General features: G+C 33.4%; 2 protein-coding genes across 7 annotated transcripts in view; one reads left to right on the plus strand and one right to left on the minus strand.

The window, feature by feature from the left end:
- The window catches only part of Rpe (ribulose-5-phosphate-3-epimerase), an 89,557-nt gene extending 88,754 nt beyond the window's left edge, over positions 1-803 (plus strand). The window contains exon 8 of the mRNA XM_021720762.3: positions 453-803. The gene's annotated coding sequence lies outside the window, so the exon portion shown is untranslated. The remainder of the gene's footprint in view (positions 1-452) is intronic.
- Kansl1l (KAT8 regulatory NSL complex subunit 1 like) overlaps positions 1-25,407 on the minus strand; it is a 141,880-nt gene that overhangs the window by 75,267 nt on the left and 41,206 nt on the right. For 4 of the 6 annotated variants that reach the window (XM_078017956.1, XM_078017955.1, XM_078017957.1 and 1 more), the window contains exons 4-6: positions 19,754-19,774; positions 8,644-8,841; positions 6,314-6,435 (exon numbers count right to left, since the gene is read on the minus strand). In XM_078017956.1, the coding sequence (XP_077874082.1) occupies positions 6,314-6,435; positions 8,644-8,841; positions 19,754-19,774 (341 nt within the window). The remainder of the gene's footprint in view (positions 1-6,313; positions 6,436-8,643; positions 8,842-19,753; positions 19,775-25,407) is intronic. The other 2 variants (XM_078017958.1, XM_078017954.1) reach the window with 1 other exon arrangement.

The following is a 25,407-nucleotide window of genomic DNA, read 5'->3' on the forward strand; positions in this document are numbered from 1 at the left end:
ATATATGCTTTCTCATTTACTCCTCACAAAATTAAATGCTATCTTGCAATTTCTGTAAGAAAAACCTAAATTTGAATTCCTGGCAAATGATCTATTTAGTGTCACAATGCATTTTAATATACATTTTAAGATGATATATAATTGTAGAAGTTGGGTTAGAATAAACAGCATTATTGTCAAATGTGGTTTAAGACCTAATAAATGTTTTAGAACAAAGAATATAAATATTTGGGTACAATATGATTTTTAAGATCACATAAAAAAATATATATAATAAAATATGACTTCAATTAAGATCAAGTCTTTCTTCCAACACTGGTTGCTTTTAAATGTTTCATATACCTGTGCTTTATCCTATTTCCTCTATTTCTAGGGGTAGCTGTACTAGTGCTTTTTAATTTTCTTATCAATAATCCTAATTAGAAACCTGTGTTTGGTTTCCTGAATTGTAGGAGGAAGAGAGAGAGAGAGGAAGGAGGCAGAAGGCACATTTTATTTGTGAATGTCTATCCAAATCTTCAACTGACTGCTTAAGCTCCTTTTCCCGCTTGACTATAATCATTTCACAAATAACTGCTTCAACATCATCTACTACTCTTTCATGATATTCTTAAAGAACAAGTATATTGGGTAAGGGGTGTAGCTCAGTGGCAGATTACCTGCCTAGCATGAATAAGGACCTGGATTCAATCCCTAGTATTGAAAAAGAACAAGTATATTTTCTCCTTCATAACTTTGTGAGCAAGTATGTTTTTCTATATTTCCGACATGTAGATTCTTTCATTAAAGATGCTTAAAGTTTGTGTATGTCCATTTTATCATAGCCTTTACAGTCAACAATCTTGAAATATAATTTTGACTCCCCATCTGTACATCATCTCTATTCTCTTATTAACCTTATTAGTAGTGTGTGTGTGTGTGTGTGTGTGTGTGTGTGTGTGTGTGTGTGTGTGGTGGTGGTGGTGGTGGTGGTGGTGGTGTTAGGGATTGAACCCTGGAGCGCTTTACTAATGAGCTACATAGCTACATCCCCAGCCCTTTTTATCTTGACACAATGTTTCAGAAGTACTAAGACTGCCCTCAAACTTGTGATCCCCGACTCAGCCTCCTGAATCACTGGGATTACTGGCTATTAACCTATTCATATCTCTTTCTCCACTATACTACTGAGTTACTCTAAGGTCTTAACTCATAACTGACAAAACAAATAGACATTTCTCAGTACCTCTCTGGCATGACACAACAAACCACATTTTCTTCAAAATGTTTTACTTTCCTTTCAGTTTCTTACCCTTTTAACTGCAATATATATCAATTTCTATGTTCCAGGTAAAACAGATTTATAGATGTTAGTATATATTATCATAAGTAGTGAACTCTTTATGAAACATTTTAATGAATTTCAAGAAAAATATGATTTTGGCAACAAATATGAAGAGATATTTTTTAAATGCATATTATATAGGTAGCAGATTGAAAAAAATGTTTATTGTTAAAAAATACTGTCAAACATTTACATATTAGCACACTTCAAAATTAACGAACAAAATTTTTATCTGCTTATAAGTCTACCAAACAAAACATTTTCATAGAGTTTGAAACTTTCAAAAGTAAATTATTCAATGAGTTTACAGGAACAACTAACTGACATCAGGAAAAAGGCAGTTACCAGCATTTACAGGCAATTATGAGATTTTATCAACAAACCACTTTGAACTCTAAGAGACACAATTGAACATATATGATTTAGTTAAGCACAGCTAATTTTACATTTCTTTCATTTGAATTTATGTATTTTTATGAGTTATCTTTTACAACTGTGACAGTTATTATCAAATATTCAAATAACTGTACAGATTTCTATTATTACATGATATTTTAAATGTTATATGTTTTACCCACAAGACTGAGTTAATAATAAATGCAGACTTTGTATTCTTCATATTTATATCTCTACAACTTTGGCTACATGGTATATATCAAATAATTAATAAATTTTTTGTGAATGAATGACCAAAACTATAGGGAAGTTTAATTATTCCTTGGAATCATTGGGGGATTGATTCTGACCCCTGCAGACATCAAAATTCACAGACATTTAAGTCCTTTATATAATATGATGTAGTATTCATATAGAACCTATGTATATCTTCCCATATACTTTAAACCATCTCTATATTATATTAATATAAAAACTATGTAAATGGTCGGATAAATATATTTTAGGGAATAATGACATGAAAAACGATTTTTACAGGTTCAGTGCAGATGAATACTTTTATGAATAATTTTGATTAGGGTTGGTTGAATCCAAGGATGTGTAACACATAACATAAAAAGAAAATACACATAATTACACATGCACAAGTATTCATATATGTAATAGAGAAGTACCTGATTGGGTAAATAAAACATAAAAAGATCTTAGCCTCAAATCACAATATTCATATTCCTTTTTATGACTCAACTTGTAATTCACTTATCTACATTATGACTCTTCTAATTAGAATTCTTACAAACAACCTAATTGCCCTATACAACATGTAAGAATATTTACTTTCAAAGTAAATACTCAGTGATGCAAGGATGAATATAAAGTCAACAAAAAATGAAAAAGAAAAAAACAAACAATAAAAAAACAAATAAATATCCCAACAGAAATAAAACCATATAAGTATTGAAAGTCAGTCTTTCAAAATAACCAGGCTAAGGGTTTAGCTTAATGGTAGAGTTCTTGCCTAATTAGATGCATAAACCCTGGGTTCAATCCTCAGTACCACAAAGAAAAAAAATACTAGAAATAAATATCAAGTAGTGGAATTTTTAAAATTTTAAGATTTGGTTTATACTCACCTATAAAGACTGTAAAGCCTACTTAGCTTGATTTTTACCAAGGTAATTTCTTCATTTAATGCTCTATCAAAAAATTTTGTTTTTGAAAAATATAAAATTTTAATAAAGGCTACATCTCTTATACAACAATTATTATACTAAGCAACTTTCCTTAAATGAACTCTTTATAATGCATATCACTATATATCTTAATATATATATCACAATATATATATCACTATATATTTAAATTTTTTTGGTATCCCAGTACCCCAGTACCCCAATTGAACTCAGGGACATTCAACCTCTGAGCCATATCCGCAGCCCTGTTTAGATTTTATTTAGAATCAGGGTCTCACTGAGTTGCTTAGTGCCTCACTGTTGCTGAGGCTGGCTTTGAACCCTCAATCTTCCTGCCTCAGTCTCTTGAGCCACTGGGATTATAGGCATCCGCCAGTATAAGTACAACCATGACAAAAGTCATTGAGTACAGACTGTAGTAAAAAGGCATAAATTATATTTATACATAAACCCCCTTCAAAAATCAAGGGAAGCTTGGGCCCTCAATATAGGGCAACATGGGCACTATGTGGCTTGGGCTTGCTCTACCACTCTCTAGCATCTACCACCAGACATCCTGCAACCTGTCTCCTTCCTCCCTAGGAAGTTGCAGGGCCCTAGCTCTGCTAGGGGCCCCTCCTCCCGTGGCTCTCAGGGCCAAGCCCCAGCTCTGTGCCTTGTCCTGGTTCATTTGGGCAAGGTACTATCTCTGTTGCCACAAAACTGCTCCCTGGGCATGGACTCTGGAGCCTTAGGGTGGCTCTTACATTTCGAGTACTAGTAATATACGGTGCCCCCAGGGCAGAAGCAGTGTTACCTTCAGTGTCTCCCCCTCCTCTATTTCCTCCTTGATCTTAGGGATGGCATAGTGTCTTAAGTAGTGATAGTCTGTTTTGTTGTGAAGTCCTAGCTTCTGACCAGTGTGTAAGCAGCTGCAGGAGGTGAGAAAGAGAGCTTGCCCCTGGACGGAAGGAGGAAGTGGTACTGATGATGGTGGTGGTCTAGGAAGCAGGAGCATGGGCTGTAGTAGCCCAAGCTGGGTGACTGGCAGCCAGGAGTCTTGAGGACTCTGGAGAGGTGATCATCTGTAATCTTCTGACAGTCTTCCTTGTACCAGCATGGAACCCGCTCCCGGGAGCTCAGCGCCTCCTTCTCTTCGTCCTTGTGATCTGCCAAGTTCTCCAGCTCTAACTTCAGCTTCTCCAGCCTCCAGATGAACTGGACCACAAAGATAGCGGGCATCATCTCCTTGGGCAGGCAGTGGGTTCTTGGGAAATGAAGTAGGGACACTTGGCCATTGGCCTTGGCACTATAAAGCATTTCTCTCTGGATCTGTTTCTTACAACTCATGGGATAAAGAGGGATTCCATTCTACACTACTGTCCTTCAAGGACATGGAATCATATGTTATCACATCACTGGGTGTCTCACTGTCATTAGTGCTGGTGGCTTGTACAGTACAAAGACACAGCCAGAACTCTTGTGGTATGGGTTGATAGGATCACTCCTCTTGAGGAATCTGCATCCATTTTCAGACAGTTCTGTGGGCCGCACAATCACTGTGGACCTCAGAATTTTGTTGGACAATCCAATCATACTGGGAGAAAGTTTGCACTTGAAGTCAGCACAAGTCCATTTCCTTTCTTTGTTCAAGGTAGGAAGGTAGCCATGCAAGATCTTTAGACTCCTGAGTTCAGCATTACTCAAGTAAGCTGTGTTCTCTCCCCAACTCCTCACATATTCAAGGTACATATTAGAAGTAAAAACATGTGGTAGGCATTTTTCCTCCATCACCAAATGGATCTCAGTCTGCGCCTGGTCAACATGATGGAGTCAATTTGTTGCTTCTTGATATCATCTCTTATGTAGGTCTTGGTGGCAAGTTTCAGTTGCTTGGAGACAATGCTGTTGTTTTCCATGTACCTCTTGTAGATCACTTTGGCTACTCTCAAGTTTTCGTATCCTTAAAGTTCATCTGCCTGAATCCACTCAAAGCAAACCAGAAGTCTGAGGTCTCCATACATTTCTACCCCTCCAGGAAAATCCAGAAGAGGTCAGCACCGTTTTAGTCACTCAGTCAGCAGTGTGGGGACTTGGTCCACCTAGTCAGAGGGGAATAGGGGAATGCTCGCTCCTTGGCCTCCCCCAGCCGTCTTCATTTTTCGCCTGGCATTATAGCAGACAGACATGGGTTTTCTGACCTGACCTTTCCCCATCCCTGGCAAACAGGGTGGGATCTCCCTTCTTCACCTGGAACCAGGGGCTGAAGGGCATCCTCATGGAAGCAGCTTCTGGAACCCAGAAGAGCCTTCCATTTTCTCTCTGCAATCCGTGGTATGGGTGTGCCTCTGTCTGTGTCTGTCTCTTTCTCTCTTTGGGATATTCTCTCTCTCTCTCTCTCTCTCTCTCTCTCTCTCTGTCTCTGTCTCACACTCGCTCTAGCTCTGGCTATCTCACTCTCTCGCTCTCTCATCTCTTTCAAGTCAGTATGGGCTCATCTAAGCCTCCTCTCATTGATCAACACACTCTCTACACTAGACCTTGCAGCCTTGGCCTCTCGTTCTCCTTAACTCACAGTGGCAGCCCTGGGACCCCTGGTCTGGCTGCAGCATGGGGGAACATAAGGAGTCTACCACAGGGGAGGGGGTCAAAATTTTTTAAAATAATAAATCATACAATTATTAATAGAATATTTGATAATATAAAATCATACTTATTCCTCTATGGTAATTAAATTAGATAAAATTTAAATAAGATTAGAATTTTATTTGAAAAAAATTAGTGTACACAAATGATATTCCATTAATATGCCTTCTACTTGCATCTTTAGAAGGAAAATTCAAAAAGAAAAGTAAATAAAATAAAACAAATGCTCTTCTTAAGAAAGGATTTCATAGGATATATATTTTTGCTCATAAAACAAAAATAAGTTGATAATGATTATAAAAGTTATTCTGTTAATTACATTCAGAAAAAAATCACTTTAGAGAAGTTAAGATATAAAAAATTGACAAAAATTTAAGCCGAAATTTGTCCGTATCTTCCAATCTTCTATGCCCAACCTATATGTATGATCTTTATTTCCTCAATATGTACTACAAAAGTAGCGTGGTGCTTAAGAATACAAAAGGTACAAAATGGAAGGTATGGAAAATAAGACAAAACTTCTATAGCAAATGTTAACACTGGCAAGCTTTTTTAGAAACATATGATTTTCTAGAAACATTTCTCTCTCATTCCAAAGTTTATATTTATCTTAATTATATTAGTTTGTTGTTATCTAAAACTGTATCTATGGTCTACTAATTACACTCTAGTAGTCCTTAAAATATAGCTATAATACTTTTGGATCAACATAATCAAAATAAAATTAAATGTGTAAAACCAAATTTAGAAGCATAATTATCACACTGATACCTACCTCCTAGAAATGCCATTAGCCAGACATTTATGGCTGCAGGATTTAGAGGAGAGTGGTGATGAAGTTGGAGACAAGTTGAGAGGGGCAATCAAACTGTTGATGATTTCAGTTAACTGTGCACTCTGCAAGAAAACAGTCAATCCTTTAATAGTGTTAAGCAAGGGATGTGAGTTAACTCTCAGGTCTATATTCCTATTCAATACTTAAACTTCCCATCAAACATGTAATTGCTTATTTTTTTTAAGTTGTAGGTGGATACAATATCTTTATTGATTTTATTCATTTATTTTATGTGGTGCTGAGGACTGAACCCAGTGCATTATGCGTGCAAGGCAAGTGCTCTACCACTGAGCTACCACCCCAGCCCTGTAATTGTTTATATTTTAAGAAATCTCTTAATCTAGGAAGATGATTTATGCTACAATGATTTTTTTACTTTTTTCCCCCTTTGGCAGTATTGGGGATTAAATACATGGGCTTTCTACAACTAAGCTACATACCAAGCCCTTTTTATTTTTTATTTTGAGACAGGGTCTCACTAAATTACCCAAGCCAATCTCGAACTTGTGATCCTCCTCAGTCCCCTGAGTAGCTGAGATTACAGGCATATACCAATGAGCCCAGACGATTTACATTTTTAATTATTCATTGTTTTCCATATCATTTTTATTACAATTCCTTTATCTACTAATCTCATCCTCTAGAACATTTGAAACCAGCTAATAATATCTATATATCTTCCTTGAGACAAGCCCATTAATAATAAAAAATGATAGATATACTTTATTGTCCACTATATGCCAGATACTGCACTAGGCAACAAATTTAGAATAGTTCTAATCTTTAAAATTAATCTTCTAAGTAGATATTAGAACTATTAATATCAGTATTAATACCAAATATAGATGATGAAATTATAGGAAAGAAAGATTAAGTAGTTTGAACGAGTATCATGAAGGTGTTAAAAAATGAAGGTAGGATCCAAATTTCAGGCATTCCAATTTAATATCAGATAAATTACTAAATAGCCTTCTGAATTACAAAATATTTATAAAAGTGGTTTTTTTGTTGTTATTTTTTATTTGTTTGTTTCAGTACTGAGGATTGAACCCAGGGTGCTTACCCACTGAGCAACATCCCCAACTCCTTTTTTATATTTTTATTTAGAGACAGGGTCTCACTGAGTTGCTTAGGGCCTTACTAAGTTGTTGAGGCTGGCTTTGAACTCACTATCCTCCTGCCTTAGCCTCACAAGCCGCTTGGATTATAGGCATGCGGCACCATGCCCGGCTAAGTGGTTTGATTATATATTTCAACTAAGGAAAACTGTAGGCAATTACAGACCTAAAAAATAGGGGAAATATATGGGAAAATATATAATGTATTTTGGTTTACTAGGAACCAATCACTAAATTATTTCACAGTGTATGTTAAAAAAAAAACAGGAAAATTAGATGTAGGCAGATATGAATCCATATTATTTCCTAGAGGAACAGTGTCACATGCAGCAGTGGTTAAGAATGATTATGCTCTGACAGATCTGTCCAGTTGCAAAGGATAGATATAAGGTAGATATGTCAGAATAATCAAACTTCTGAAGTCATTTACAATAGAATTTAGATACCAGAGAAAGCTTTGGAATCAGAGTAATTTGTTAGAGGCTTTTCTGACTTTCCATTTGAATAATCGTTCTTTATAAAGACACTCATAAGTAAAGACACTCATATTCCAATATTATCTTTCACTAAATTCCTGAACAATAAATTTGGTCAACTTTTCAGATTTACCAACTACTTGTAACAAATATCCCTGTTCTTTTCCACTGAAAAAAGTCTAGTAATAAGCAATTTTTTTAGAAAAAGGATTTTTCCAAGCCCTAGAATAGATGAATGATTAAAATCTAAATAATTTAAAGAATATCAATATTAAAATAAAGACAAGTCATAGAGTAAATATTTTGATTGGGTGTAATGTATATTTGCTAGTTTTATTTATTTATTAAATTGACTAATCAATTTTTGTGGTACTAAGGATTAAAACTAGGGATTCTTTAACACTGAGCTATATCCCCAGTCTTTAATTTTTTAGAAAGATCTGGTTAAGTTGCTAAGCGTCTTACTAAGTTGCTGAGTCTGGCTTTGAATTTATAATCCCCCTGCCTCAGCTTTCTGAATCACAAGGATTACAAACATGCATCACTGCACCCAGCAAATAGTCAAATTTTAGTAATCCATATCCCAGGCAGACACATATATAATAATATTTATTTGAGTAATTTATAAAATTGGTGAAAGTTATTTCACACCACAGATGCTTTATTCTGATTTTACCTGTTTTTCTATGTTTCGAAGAAGTAGGGTAGGGCTGCTTGGTGACATCTCAAAATCCTGTTCTGGTAAAGGATCTTGATTCCCTTGGGGAACCTGAGGATTCCCTGTAGTATTTAATGAAGCTGCTTGATCAGCAAATTCTATTTGTTTTTTCAAAATGTCTTTTGGAAGCTGACATTCTTCTAGGATCACTATTCCCTAGACAAAGAGTAATGAAAAGAGTTGAAATTGAAATAAACTGATTACTAAAATCACCTTTAATACTACAGCACACATGAAACTAAACAATATATTATCCCTTGAGAATCACAAAACATACACTTGAAAACACAGCTTAACTCTTCAAAAAATTGGCTTATTTAAACTGTGTGCAATTCCTCAGAGCATTAATTTCCAGGATATTTAAAGAACTCAAAAACTTAACACCAAAAGAAAAACTAAATAATCAATAAATGGGCAAAGGAATTGAATAGACAATTCACATAAGAAATACAATCGATTAATATATGAAAAAATGTTCAACATATCTAGGAATTAGAGAAATGCAAATTAAAACTACACTGAGATTCCATTTCAGTCCAATCAGAATGGCAGTTATCAAGACTACAAGTAACTAAATATTGGCAAGGATGTGGGGAAATGGATACACTCACACATTGCTAGTGGGACTACAAATTGGTACAACCACTCTGGAAAGCAGTATGGAAATTCCTCAAAAAACATGGAATGGAACCACATTTGTCCAAGTTATCTCAAAAAAAGGTAAACTCAGCATACTACTGTGACACAGCCACAATATTTATATCAGCTCAATTCACAATAGCTAAGCTATGGAACCAACCTAGTTGCCCTTCATTAGGTGAATAGATTAAAAAAATGTGGTATCAATAGCTAAATTGTGGAACCAACCTAGATGCCCTTTAGTAGATGAATGGATTAAAAAATGTGGTATATATACACAATGGAATATTACTCAGCAATAAAAGAGAATAAAATCATGGCATTTGCAGGTAAATGGATGAAGTGGGACAAGTTAGCCAATGCTAAGTGAAGTTAGCCAATCCCCCAAAACCAAATGCCGAATGTTTTCTTTGATATAAGGAGGCTGATTCATACTGGGGTAGGGAGCGGGAGCATGGGAGGAATAGACAAACTGTAGATAGGGCAAAGAGGTGAAAGGGCAAGGGAGGGACCATGGGGTTAGAAATGATGGCAGAATGAAGTGGACATCATTACCCAAAGTACATGTAGGAAAACACGAATGGTGTGAATATAATTGTATAAAACCAGAGACATGAAAAATTGTGCTCTATATGTGTAATATGAAGTAATGCAGTCTACTGTTTGTCATATATAAAAACAAATTAAAATAAAAAAATTTAAAAAAAGAAAATGTGGTATATATACATAATGGAGTATTACTCAACCATAAAGGATGACTTTATGACATTTGCTAGCAAATTGATGGATCTGGAGATGAACATGCTAAGTGAAGTAAGCCAGTTCCAAAAAAAACCAAAGGCTGAATGTTTTCTCTGATAGGTGGAAGTGAACCCACAATAACGGGTTGGGAGTGAGGGGAAGAACAGAAGTGTAATAGATTAAACAATGGGGAATAGAGGGAAGAGATGAGGGGATAAGAAAAGGAAAGACAGTGGAATGAATCTGACATAGTTTTCCCAAGTACTTATATGAAAACAACACAGTGAATCCCACCACCATGTACATCCATAAGAATGGGACTCTAACTAGAATAAGATATATTCTATGCTTGTGTAATTATATCAAAATGGATTCTGTTGTCATATATAAGTAAAAACAACCATAAGAATGGGATCCTAATTAAAATAAGTTATATTCCATGTATGTACTTCAAAATACTCTCTACTGTCATGTATATCTAAAAAAAATAAATTAAAAAAATTTTAAATGCATTAAAAATCCCACAATCAGCTTAAAAGTCTTCAAGTTTGAGATATCCAAGGAGCATTCAAATAAAATAAAATGTATGCAATTAATTTAACACATATAGCTTCAATTATCCTAGAGAAGCTTATTAGGTTTTTAATTATATGTTCCAGAAAAGACAATAGTTCCTAATAATAATGCTAAGCCTCCCACTGGCCACTTCCCAACACCCCCAAGGTCCTCACAGAGAAAACACTGTTTCAGTCCTATAAACCCAGGGAGCTGGAATGCACTATGGAGAAAAAGTCCAATTGGAGTTCTTGCTGTTTACAGGGTAGCTGTGTTAGTAATAAATACTCAGTCTTTCAACTCGTATGAATTTTTTTAATCAACATCTTGCCACCTTTGTTTTATGTACACTTATTATTCTGAACCACTTGAAAGTAAGTTCGCTGGTGTCTTGATACTTTATTCCGAAATATGTCAGCATGGATCACATAAGAACAAGGACATTTTACTTTATTATTACAATAGCATTATCACACTCAAGGAATTTGATACTGCTACAGAAATATTACCTAAATACCCCTTATGTAGCTTTCCTTAACTGTCCTAAAACTGTCCTGTGGTGTTTGTCATTATTGTTTTCCATATTGCTGAATTGTAAGGAACTGAAGGAAAGAGGGGGGATCTAAATACCTGTAGTATTTATTATTCTGTAGTAACACATTACAATTGATGTTTGGTAAAAATAGCAAATGCATTACTTTTTAAAAAGTAATATAGTGATTGTATGTCAACTTTTCAACAAAGGAGATCTAATCATTGATCTCAATGACTATTTTCTTGGAATTCAAAAATATGACCATCAAGAACTTCTTTTGAATATGTTTCCTCAGATTTGTTGGGAATCAAATCCAGGACCTAGATACAATAGACACAGTATCATCAATCTCAAAAGCTCCTAAAAGTATTCATTTAAAATTTTTCTAAGTCTCTCACAAGGTTTTCCATAAGTACCTGCATGCAAAAACAGCACAAGTTTTTATTATCATATCAATTTAATTACAATTCCCTTTGGTTTGATTGTAGTTTATATTACGGGCCATTCTATTTCAGATCAGATTTATTTCATAATTGCCATACTTACTGTATTACTTCTATGGAAAAGTCTATTTTGAATTTCAAAAGCCCAGTTTCCAAACCTTCAGAACATATCTTTTATATAAGAGGAGGAGCTCCTTAGCGCAATAAGAATGTTGTTTTTAAAATGCAATTAGGGAGACATATTCATCTCTATCTATTTTTCCCCTTAACATATTGCCCTAGACAAAACTTAGCATGTGAAAAATGAGAGGTCCATGATGATCCACCACATGTTGTTGGCCATGATGATCCAAGAACATAGAAAGGGATAAAGATTAAATCTTTTGGGGACAATATAGAGAATTAAGAGTCTGGTCCTAAAAACTTAGGAAAAGAAATCAGTTGTAGTAATCCCATCTATGCAGGAGGCTAAGGAAGAAGGATCACAAGTTCAAGGACAACCTCAGCAACATAGTGAGACCCTGTCTCAAAAAAATGAAAAAGTGCTGGAGATGGAATGTAGTGGTAGAGTGCCCTGGGTTCAAGACTCAAAAAAACTAGGTAAAGAATACTTTATTTCTTGATACTAGACTATCCTAGATAGTAGAAGAATATCTAATGATAGATATAAGATAAATAACAAAGATCTGGAATCTTTTTAGAAAATGAGTTATGTATAATATCAGAGAAGTAAAAACTCTAGTGTAAGATTAAAGCAAATCAACTGTTCTAGAAAAGACAATAGTTCCTGATAATAATGCTAGGCCTTCCACTGGCCACTGCCTAACACCCCCAAAGTCCTCAAAGAGAAAACACTATGTGTCAGGCCTATAAATCCAGAGACCCAGGAGGACAAGGCAGGAGAATCTCAAGTCAATATCAACGTCAGCAATTAAGAGAGAACCTGTCTCAAAATTTAGAAAAATTAAAAGGGCTGGAGGATATAGCTCAGCAGAAGAGCACCCCTAAGTTTGATCCTCTATATCACATGGAAAGAGAGAGAGAGGAGAGAAACCCTGTGTGGAAATAGCCTCAGGAACATCTTTTTTATTCACATAAAGCCACCAAAGCTAATTTCAAGCAAACATTTAAATGAAAAATTTTAAATCACCAAAATACACAATGTGAGAGCCATTTTTCAATTAATTTTTTTACAGTAACTCAAGAAGCTATAAGAGCAAAGAAAGTATTGTTTTCCCTATATAGCATAATAGGTCAACTAAACTGTAAATTAAAAAATTAAACATCATAATTAATTCCTAAGAAATGTAAAGAGAAACTATGAAAATAAAACAAATATTGTGTTCCAATAGCATATTTGTTTGGTATTTTCTAAAAAATAAACATAATGTTATTTTTGTTGTTGTTGTTGAACTGGGAATCAAATCTAGGACCTAGTCCATGCGAGGAAGTTCTCTATCACCAAAGTACACCTTCAGTCCTCATAATACTATTTAAAAAAATTTTTGTTTTTAGTTTTTGATAGACCTTTATTTTATTTATTTATATGTGGTACTGAGAATCAAATCCAGTGCCTCACATGTGCTCAGCAAGTGCTCAACCCAGCCTTTGTTATACTATTTTTAAGAGAACAAAGGGCTAGGTACAAATCTAACCTAAATAAAGAGAAACATAAGGTCATATCAATTATCACTGGGAAGTTTAGATTTCTTTCCTTAAAATCATTTATAGGTATTATAAAAACATATAATCAAGCTTTTTAAAAAATTTAAACACCAATTACCTAGTATTGCTAGGATATATAGAATATTAAAATATCCTTTCTCTCAGTTGGTAGAGTACTTGCCTCATATGCAAAAGGCTATGAATTCAATCTCCAGCACCACACACACAAAAAATCTTTTCTCAAGTGAAAGGATTATGAATCAGACTTTCTAGATTAAAATATAAAACTCAGTCATCAATTTAACTGGGAACTCATATTCTTGGAAATTTCCAAGTTGTTTTATGCTTGATTTATTCTTAGAACTGTATTTACTATAAAAATGAATGTGGGGGCTGGGGTTGTGGCTCAGTGGTAGAGTGCTCGCCTAGCATATATGAGGCACTGGGTTCAATCCTCAGAACCACATAAATGTTAAATAAAGATATTATGTCCACCTAAAACTAAGAAATAAAATAAATATTTTTTAAAAAATGAATGTGATATTATATCCACTAAAGAAAACGATCAAGAGGAAATATAGTGATACCCCCTTTCTCCACAGAAAAGTCTTAACTGGGCTTCTCCAGAAATCTTCACCGTGGCTGATTTGGGGACTGTCAGCAAAAGAGTCTCTGCAAAAGAGTTCCATGTAGATAAACTGTTGCCCTGTTTTACTTGGCCAGGAAAATATCAGCACTCCAGGTGCTAGACACCTCCTTACTAGTTTTTCACAAATGTATCCAGTATAGTAGTTTGTAGAAATATGCAAACAAAGCCTCTGGCCTTGAGCTGGGCTTCACAGAGATGTCTACATTTTTAAGATAAGAGAAGATACCAATTGGGCTCCATGGTAACAGCTGGTAGGGAAAGGAAAGAAAGGGGAGAAGAAGCTCTCCCCTTCTCAGGTGTTGCCCAAAACAGTGAACGAAAAAGCTGCTTTTATGTGAACTTTTGCAGACTGTGAACTTCTGAGCCCCTCCCCTTACATGCTGAGTATAAAATTCTGAAACTACCTAAACTCGAGGTTCAGGGGATTGATTGATTACAGCAAAAGCTGTGCCCTCTGAACCTGGCTGCAGCCAAATAAAACTGTTTCCTGCCATCTTTGGTGCCTTCACTCCTCTGTCCCTACAACAGAAAGATTATCTGGTAATCTTCAAAGGGTTAGAAAATCACTATAACTGAAGGATCCTGAAAAGAATGAGTGAAGAAAAAAGTAAGTATATTAAATTTAATATAAAATTTCATATGACTGTATGACTGATGTGATTCTATAGCATGTAAAATCAGAAAAATTAGAAATTATACCCAATTTATGTATATTAAAGTGTATAAATGCATTTTACTGTCATTCTACTGTCATGTATAACTAATTAAAACAAATTCAAAAATTTAAAAAATAGATGAAAAAATTTCCATCGGGTAACTTTTTTTTTTTTGGTGCTGGAGACTGAACCTAGGAGCACTATACCACTACTGGCTTATATCCTTTATTTTTTATTTTGAGACAGCGTCATGCTATATTGCAATATAAAGATCTTGCTAAGTTGCTGAGGTTGGCCTTGAACTTGGGACCCTCCTGCCTCAACCTCCTGAGTCACTGGCATTACAGGAGTGCACCCCCATTCCCAACTCCCATCAGGAAACTTCTTGAATGTGGCTCCTTCAAATCGAATAGGCCTTAAGTATGAAATTTTATGTCTATACTTCTATTCATCTTCCTGCAGACATCTCAACCATGTCCTCAAATCGAATAGGCCTTAAGTATGAAATTTTATGTCTATACTTCTATTCATCTTCCTGCAGACATCTCAACCATGTCCTATGAGGCATTACATAATCATACTTTCCTAGCTTTCTCTCCCATTCCTGTATGACTCACAATTTTAGTTCCTTTGAATACTGTATTGCCATTCCTGAAATTGTATTGTTTTATGCCTTCAAACCTTAAAGGAATGTCTCTCTCTACTTATATCAGTTCATCAAGTAAAGTACTATTTATCCAGTGCATACTGAGATATCACTTATTTCTCTTCATGTTTTCTCTGACCCTTACTAAGTAGTCTGTTAGTTCTACATCTTATTAAAAACATGTATTCCTGGACATAATATGTCATATTGCATCTAATGGTTTATATGTTTTCTCTCCCTTATCAGAATATAAACTCATGATATAGCCTAAAATGTATTAGTCTTTGTTCATGTGCAGACCCTAGGTGTGGATGGACTAATCATATTGTTCAAAGACTGATTCATTTTCTTTTCAGCTTTTTCTTTCAGTCTAATTCCCATCAATATAATAACATTATCTTCAGCATGTCTCCTATATCACCACGTCGAAAGAATCTGCCCACAAAAACAAAGTTACAAAGAGATATTTAGCAATAGTTAAACAGGACTTTATGGGATTACATAAGAACTTTTCATATTATTATTTCTATGGGAAAACAGAATTTCAAAAGCAGCCTATAATTTTCAATACGTCAAGTATCAAGCAGCCTATAATTTTAGGGAAGCAATGTATTTTTAAGCTAGGAAAATACCATGTTAAAATTTCCCTGATGGGGGGCTGGGGATGTGGCTCAAGCGGTAGCGCGCTCGCCTGGCATGCGTGCGGCCCGGGTTCGATCCTCAGCACCACATACCAACAAAGATGTTGTGTCCGCCGAGAACTGAAAAATAAAATATTAAAAATTCTCTCTCTCTCTCACTCTCTCTCCTCTCAAAAAAAAAAAATTTCCCTGATGGAATTAATATGGCATTTATTTATGTGTCATGATGTGCTTAATTTTTATCCCCATTAAACTGAAGTCCCTAAAAATGTGATAACTCTGCAAGTTTTTATTTACCACTGTGTATCCTAAGCACATATTAGATGTCTGACTATTTGTGAAAGGAAAGAAGGGAAAGAGTGAAGGAGAAAGGGAAGAAAATAAAAATAAAAGAGAAAAGAATAAATCTTATTTAAAATATTTTTAACATAACAATTGATTTAATTGTCATCGCTACTGAAATAATTCCAAATCTATATCTTGTTAGAGATCTAATTTCTCTAATATCTTATATTTCCAACTCCTTTAAAATATCTCAACATAAATGTCCAATAAAAATTGTCAATCTGTGAAAAGGTTCATTTTGTCAAATTTCCTATAAATTAAGCCTTTTAAGGAAATTGCAGATCAATAACTAAGGGAAGAGAAGGATTAAAATTCTAATCACTTGGGGGATACTGAAAACATAACCAATGACCAATATTTTCCTATGTCTATGTATGTGTTTGTGCAGGGCAGAGGTGGGAGAAGAATTTTGGTAATTGTCACAAGTATATGATTTGAAAAGGTACCACAAGGGTCATCTTATTCTTCAAAAACATACATTCTAAGTGATCATTAGGCTCAAAGCTTGAAGTGGTCTTTGAGAATATGTGGCTTTTATCTCTGTCTCCACATAAAATCTTTCTGGTAATTTTCTATTATCTTAATATTTACCTCCAGAGTTACTATTATACATTTCTCTGTTTTCATCTTGATTACATATTAGAACTGCTAGAAAACAATTCCCTCCCACATCCTTTCTTCACTGATGTATCATATACTATGTTATCATAACATTATTGAAATGAAAATATATATATATCTTTTAATATCTTTTTTATTATTGTTGTTTGCTTTTTATGTGTGATGGGGATTGAACTCAGGGCCTCATGCATGCTAGGCAAGTGCTTTACCACTGAGCTATTTCCCTAGCCCCAAGAAATATATATTCTATACTGAATTATAATCCTAGAGAAATACTTTAAATATAATCTGATTAATTAATTCTTCAACTAAACATTCAAGTGCATCTCCAGGACTTTTCATTCATCATAAGTCCCATAGCACTATAATCATACTTGTTATGTTTATTTTCTCCCTTATATTATAGCTATTTATCATATAAGGAAAACACTATAACTTATTTTAAGATTTTGACCTCTGGTAATGTACCTTCTCTTTATTCCTAATATCCTTATTTGTAAAAATGAATTTCATGCTTACCAATAATTAAGGTCTTGTAAATTTTAAATGAAATAATACATATAAATTGCTTAAAATAGTTCCTTGTGTATTTTAGATATTCCAATATAGCTTACTGTTGTTATATCATCACCAAAAGTAATATATTAAGCTGGGTATGGTGGTAAATGACTATAATCTCAGCTACTCAGAGGCTGAGGCAAAAGGGCTACAAAATTGAGACCAGCTTGAATGACACATTAAGATATTATCTCAAAATTTATAAAGAGATGGGGATATATAGCTCAGTGGCAGAATTGCCAAACATATGCTAGACCATAGGTTTAATCGCCAGTACCAAAAAAAAAAAAAAAAAGTAATGTTAAGATCAAGGTAGATAGAATATTGAACATGATTATCTATTAGACATTGAATAAATAAAATGGAGAAAGACAAAGACAGAGATAGTTAAAAGACAATTTCTACTTAGAATTAAACCAAAGTTCCTAGCCTATGCAATAAAGGAAGAAAAAGAAATTTTAAAAAAACACAATATCATTATCTTACTCATACAATACATAGTCATGAGTTTTCTTAGAGTGAGAAACTTTAAGTAACTTATATAAAGGCCACCAGTTCTAACAAGAATCTAGAAAGATCACAGGATACTCGACCAACATTAGGAAATCAACTCTACTTTTATAATCAGGTAATGAAGACTAGCAAAGTTAAAAAAGAAAGAAAGAAAGAAAAAAAGAAAGAAAAAGAAAAGGAAAAGCCTTTACACTTAAAACCCACAAAAAATTGCTAAGAAAAAATTAAAGATCTAAATAAATGGAAATACACATATTCATTTGACTCCAATATCCCATATTGATAAAATGTAAATTCTCTACACATTGACTATAATCTGAAATAAAATACCAAAAGAAAGTTTTATATAAAATAACAAGTTAATACTAAACTTTCTATGTAAATAAAAGATCTAATCACTGAAATTATTTTGAAAAAGAACAAAGTTGGAGAGCTTACACTATCTACTATCAAAGTTCATTATAAAACTGTCAAGGCAGTGTAATTTTGACATGGAGATGGGAAGGCAAGTAAAAAAAAATCAACGGAAAAAAATAAAACATACAGAAACAAACATATATATATATATATATATATATATACACATATACACACACACACACACATACATAGATATAGATATAGATATATGGCCAATTAATTTTTTTACAAAGATAAAAAGTTAGTAAAATGGGCAACATGGTAATTTTATGGAATTGTGTTGAATCATCCAAATATCAGTTTAGAAAATCAATCAGAAATTCTTCTGTTGGGATGTACTTAGGCTCTCCTAACTCTAAACATACATTAAAATTAATTCAAACTAACCATGGAACTAGAATAAAAGCCAAAGCTTTTAAGATACTTTAGAAAAAACATAAAGAAAAATATTTGCTACCTTTGTTATCTTTGTGTCTTAGAAAGGACACAACACAAAAAATAAAACAAAATAACTGACAGACTGGATTGCATCAAAATTAAGAAATTTGCCTATTGAAAGACACAATTAAGGAAATGGAAAGGGAAACCATATGGTGGAAGAAAATATATGTCTGACAAATGATGTGTTCATAATATACAAAGTATTCTGATGACTATAATAAGTGGATTACAACTCTGTTAAAAGATGAGCAAAAAGATTTAAACAAATACTTCACAAAAAAAACAGTAAATGAATGGTGTTAGAAAATCCTCTCCACCATTAGTCATCAGAAAATAAAATAAAATCAATGAAACCAAAGAGATACCATTATACTTTCATCAAGATGACAAAATGTAAGACTAATAGTGCCATGTGTGAAAGGAAATATTCATACCTTATTGGCAACACTGTAGAGCATTATAGTCACTTTCAAAAACAGTTTTGTAGTTTTCTTAAAGATTTAAACCTACTTTCTATGACCCAACAATTCTACCTTTATTTTATCAAGGAAAATAAAATGTATTGCTATGCAAAAACTTATAAAAATATTTATTTACTAGCATTTACTCATTGTATGCTAGGTTGAGATACACCTTCCAGCTAGGTATATCTAGCTACAAAGAAGCTAAATGGAATTCCTACAAAGAAGCACAATTCTTAGTGATAATCTCACAATAATAAGTAAAAAAGAGGAGATAATCTATACGTATAAGAGCCAAAGGCCATCACAAACCAGAAGTTTGCTCAAAACTGTAAACAACCCAAATGCTAAAGAGTCTATAAACTAACAAATTTATAAATATCCATAAAATAGAATACTATACACTAAGGAATAAAATATTAATGCATACAAAATCATGAATCCCAAAATGTTATGCCATTTTCAAACAAAATAATGTGTGCTATGAGTCCAGTAGTTATAAAAAACTACAAAAAAATACAAATATGGTTTATACTTACAGAAAATATATCTGAGGTTTCCTGGGGCATCACAGTGGGGTGTGGAGGAGATTGGGGAAAGGTATGAAGAGAAGGAGACAGAAAACTCAAATTACTAAAATCCATGATTAAAAAAGGAAATATCACAACGGACACTACAGAAATACAGAAGAAAATTAAAAACTATTTTGAAAATTTGTACTCCAATAAATAGAAAATATCAAACAGATTGACAAATTTCTAGAGTCATATGATTAACTAAAGTCAATCAGGACAATATACACAGGTTAAACAGATCAATTTCAAGCAATGAAATAGAAGACACCATCAAATACCTACCAACCAAGAAAAGCCCAGGACCAGATAAAATCACAGCTGAGTTCTAAAAGACCTTCAAAGAAGAAATAATACCAATACTCCTCAAATTATTCCATGAAATAGAAAAAGAAGGAACACTTCCAAATTCATTCTATGAGGCTGATATCATCCTGATTCCAAAATCAGACAAAGGCACATCAAGGAAAGAATACTTGAAATCAATATCTCTAATGAACATAGATGCAAAAATTCTCAATAAAATTCTGGCAAATCGCATACAAAACATATTAAAAAGATAGTGTACCACAATTGAGTGGGGTTCATCCCAGGGATGCAAAGTTGGTTCAACATATGAAAATCAATAAATGTAATCCATCACATAATAGATGTAAATATAAGAATTATGCAATCATCTCAATAAATGCAGAAAAAGCATTCAACAAAATACAGCACCTCTTCATGTTCAAAACACTAGAAAAACTAGGGATAATAGGAACATATCTCAACACTGTAAAAGCAATGTATGCTAAACCGCAGGCCAACACAATTCTAAATGAAGAAAAATTGAAAGCATTCCCTCTAAAAACTGGAACAAGAGAGGGATGCCCTCTTTCACCACTTCTATTTAACACAGTCTTTGAAACTCTAGCCAGAAAAATTAGACAAATGAAAGAAATTAAAGGGATAGAAATAGGAAAAGAAGAACTCAAAACTATTTCACTATTTGCCAATGAAATGATTCTATACTTACGGGACCTGAAAAATTCCACCAGAAAACCTCTAGAACTAATAAATTAATTCAGCAAAATAGCAGAATATAAAATCAACACCCATAAATCAAATGCATTTCTATACAGCAGTGATGAATCCTCCAAAAGAGAAATTAGAAAAACTACCCCATTCACAATAGCCTCAAAAAAAAGAAAAAAACCTAACCAAAGAGATGAAAGACCTCTACAATTAAAAACTACAGAACACTCTAATAAAGAAATTAAAGATAAACTTAGAAAATGGAAAGATCTCCCCTGTTCTTGGATAGGCAGAATTAATATTGTCAAAATGACCATACTACCAAAGGACTACACAGATTTAATACAATTCCAATCAAAATCCCAATGACATTCCTCATAAAAATAGAAAAAGAAATTATGAAATTCATTTGGAAAAATCAAAGATCCAGAATAGTCAAAGTAATAACATTTATAGCAATTAGAGAAATGCAAATCAAAATTACTCTAAGATTTCATCTCATTCCAGTCAGAATGGCAATTATTAAAAATACCAGCAACAATAAGTGTTGGTGAAGATATAGGGGGAAAAGGCACACTCTTGAACATTGGTGGGTGGGAGTGAAAATTGGTGCAATCAATCTGGAAAGCAGTATGGAGATTCCTTAGAAATCCTGGAATGGAACTATCATTTGACCCAACTATCGCACTCCTCAGCATACACCCAGAGAACTTAAAATCATCATACTATAGTGACACAGCCACATTAATGTTTATAGCAGCACCATTCACAATAGCTAAATTATGGAACCTAGATGTCCTTCAATAGATGAATGGATAAAGAAACTATGGTATATACACATAATAGAATATTACTCAGCATTAAAAAAATAAAATCACGGCATTTACAGGTAAATGGATGGAGTTGGAGAATATGATGCTAAGTGAAGTAAGCCAAGACCAAAAATGAAAGGCCAAATTTTTTCTCTGATAAGTGGATGCTGATCCTTAAGGGGGCTAGGTGGGCATGGGAGAAAAGGAGGAATTCTGGATAGGGCAAAGGGGAAGGAGAGGAAGCTAGGGAGTATGGGGGTAGCAAAGATTGTAGAAAGAGATGGATACCATTACCCTAAGTACATGTATGAAGACACGAATAGTGTGACTCTACTTTGTATACAGAGACATGAAAAATTGTGCTCCATTTGTGTACTATGAATTGAAATGCATTCTGCTGTCATATAAGAAATTAGAACAAATAAATTAACTAATTAAAAAAAAAACTTCCCAAATTTGAAGAAAGACATGAATACCCAAGGCTCCTAACAAGCTCTAAGTAAGATGAAATCAAAGAGATCCACACAGAAGTAAGTTATTATCAAACTAGTGAAACACACACACACACACACACACACACACACACACAAAAAGGAATCTTGAAAGCAACAAGAAAGAAGCAATTTATAAGGGATTATCAGTAATATCATCAACAGATTATTAGCAGAAACCGTAAGCAAGAAAACAGTGGAGCAAAATATTCAAAGTGCTAAAACAAAGAAACAACAAAAAAAATCTTTGCACCAAGAATTCTATATAGTAGTCTCCACTTATCTTTGGTTTTGCTTTTAGCAATTTTAGTTACCTATATTCAACCATGGTTGAATATAGGTAACTAAAACTATTAAATGGAATACTTCAGGAATATGTATGCAAATAGTAACCAAGAAAGACAAGGGATGGCTATACTAATATCTGCCAAAATAGACTAAGTTAAAAAATAAGATATAAAGGGCATAATATATTTAAAAAATACAATATAATAAGATATAACAATTATAAACATTTATACAATTAATAATAGACTATCAAAATGTATGAAATAAGAACTAACAAAATTGAAGGGAGAATCAAAAGTTCTATGCTAACAGTTGGAGATTTCTATTACCCACTTCTTAATAAAGGACAGAATTACGTCCACACAGTACTTAAACAATACATTAAGGCAACTGAATTTAACAGACTTATATAGAACTCTACCCAACAACAGCATATAGGTTCTTCTCTATTAAATATGGGACATTTTCCAGGACAGACCATATGTTGAAAAGAAAGATATCATTAAAAGTATATTTTTCAGGGGCTGGGGTTATGGTTCAGCAGTACAGTACTTGCCTCCCACGTGCAAGGCCCTGGGTTCGATCCTCAACACCACATAAAAATAAATAAATAAAATAAAGTTATTGTGTCCAACTACAAAAAAAAGTATATTTTCCAACTAGAAATCAAAATAATAGAAGTAAAACTAGAAAATTCAAAAATTTTGTAGAGTATATACAATATACACTTAAACAACCAGTTGATCAAAGAAAAAAATCACAAGGGAAAATAGAAAATACTTAGAGATGAATGAAAATGAAATGCAACACACCAAACTTATGGAATACAGCGTGAGTAGTGCTAAGGGGGAAATTTATAGCAGTAAACACATTTTTTAAAAAAGAACAAAAATCTGAAATAACAACCTAACTTTACAAATAAAGGAATTGTAGAGCTGGGGTTGTGACTCAGTGGTAGAGGTCTTGCCTGGCATGTGTGAGGCACTGGGTTCAATTCTCAGCACTGTGTATAAATAAATGAACAAAATAAAGGCCCATTTAAAAAAACAAACAAATCTCTTTAAAAAACAAAAAACAAATAAAGGAATTGTAACAAGGAAAACAATAACCAGTTGATTTCACTTTAAATCAACTTATAACTAGGAAGAAGACTGAGTGAGTAATCGAAAATCTCCTAACAAAGAAAAGCTCTGAACTTGATGGCTTTACTGTTTCACAATTAAGGAAAAATAAATACCACCTCTATTCAACATAGTACTAGAAGTTCTAGTTAGGGTAATTGGACAAGAAATAAATGTCATCAAAATTGTAAATAAAGAAGTAAAATTATCAGTTTTCAGGTGATGTAGAAAATCCTAAAAATTCCACAAAAAAACTGTCAGAATTCATAAATTAATTCAGCAAAATAGAAGCCTAAAAAGTTAACAAATAAAAGTTAGTTACATTTCTATATACTAACAATGAAAAATCTGAAAAGAAAATCATAAAACTCTATTTACAATAGTATTAAAAAGAATAAAATAATAAGAAAATAACAATTTTTAACCAAAGAGGTAAAATACTTATACAAGGAAAACTACAAAACATTACTGAAAGAAATTAGAAATTGAAATACATCTCATTTTCATAATCTGAAAGACAATATTTTAAGATGTTAATATTATCCAATGTGATCAATAGATTCAATACAATCCTTATAAAACTCCTACAGCATTTTTACAAGGAAAAAAAAATCCTAAAATTCACATAGAATCCCAAAAGACCAATAGCCAACAAAATATTAAAAAGGAACAAAGATAAAAGATTCACATTTCCTGATTTCAAAAACTACTATGGCAATCAAAACAGTGTAGTAGTGGCATAAAAGCAGAGATGTAGACCAAAGGAAAATAACAGGGAACTCACAACTGTATATTTGCATACAGAGTCAAATAATTTTTGACAAAGATACCAAGATCCTTCAATGGGGAAAGAACTATTTTCATCCAGTGGTCCTGGGAAAACTGGATATTCACACACAAAAGAATGAAGTTGGAGGCTGGGGATGTGGCTCAAACAGTAGTGTGCTCGCCTGGCATGCATGCAGCCCGGATTCGATCCTCAGCACCACATACAAACAAAGATGTGTGTTTGCCGAAAACTAAAAAAATAAATATTAAAATTTTCTCTCTCTCTCTCTCTCTCTCTCTTTAAAAAAAAAAAGAATGAAGTTGGATCCTTACCTAACACCACATATAAAAACTAACTGAAAGTGGATTAAAGACCATAGTATAAGACCTAAAACTATAAAACTCCTAGAAGAAAACAGGAAAATTTTCATGACATTAGATTTGGTAATAATTTATTAGACAGGGAACCAAAGCCACAGTAAAAATAGGAAAAAAAAATGGACAAACTGGACTTGATTTTAAAACTTACAAATTTGGGCATCAAAAGTATATCAACAGAGTGATAAGACAGATTGGGTGGGCATGAATGTTCAAGCCTGTAATCCCAGCAACACTAAAATCAGAGGCAGGAGAATTTCGAGTTTAAGGCCATCCTCAGCAATTTACTGAGGCCCTAAGCAACTCAGCAGGACTCTGTCTCAAAATAATAAAAAGGACTAAGCATATAGTTCAGTGGTAACGTACCCCTGGGTTCAATTTCCAGCACAGGGAAAAAAAATATCCCCAAAACAAACAAACAAACAAAAAAAAAACAGAGTACAAAGACAACCACAAAATGGGAGAAAATATTTGCAAATCACACATTGGCAAATAATAGACAAAATATATCTATAGAACCTGTAAAACTCAACAACTAAAAGTGAACAATCCCATTCAAAATGGCCAAAGGGCTTAAATTGTTCTCTAAAGAATATATACAAAGGGCCAATAAGCATATAAAAATGTAAACATCATTTATAATTAGTAAAATGAAAACCAAAACTATAAGGGACATCACTTCACATCCTTTATGATATCTCGTATTAAAAACAAAATACACCAAAAAAAATAGAAAATAAATGTTGGTG

The sequence above is a fragment of the Ictidomys tridecemlineatus genome, chromosome 7 (genome assembly GCF_052094955.1).
Source record: "Ictidomys tridecemlineatus isolate mIctTri1 chromosome 7, mIctTri1.hap1, whole genome shotgun sequence".
NCBI lineage: Eukaryota > Metazoa > Chordata > Mammalia > Rodentia > Sciuridae > Ictidomys > Ictidomys tridecemlineatus.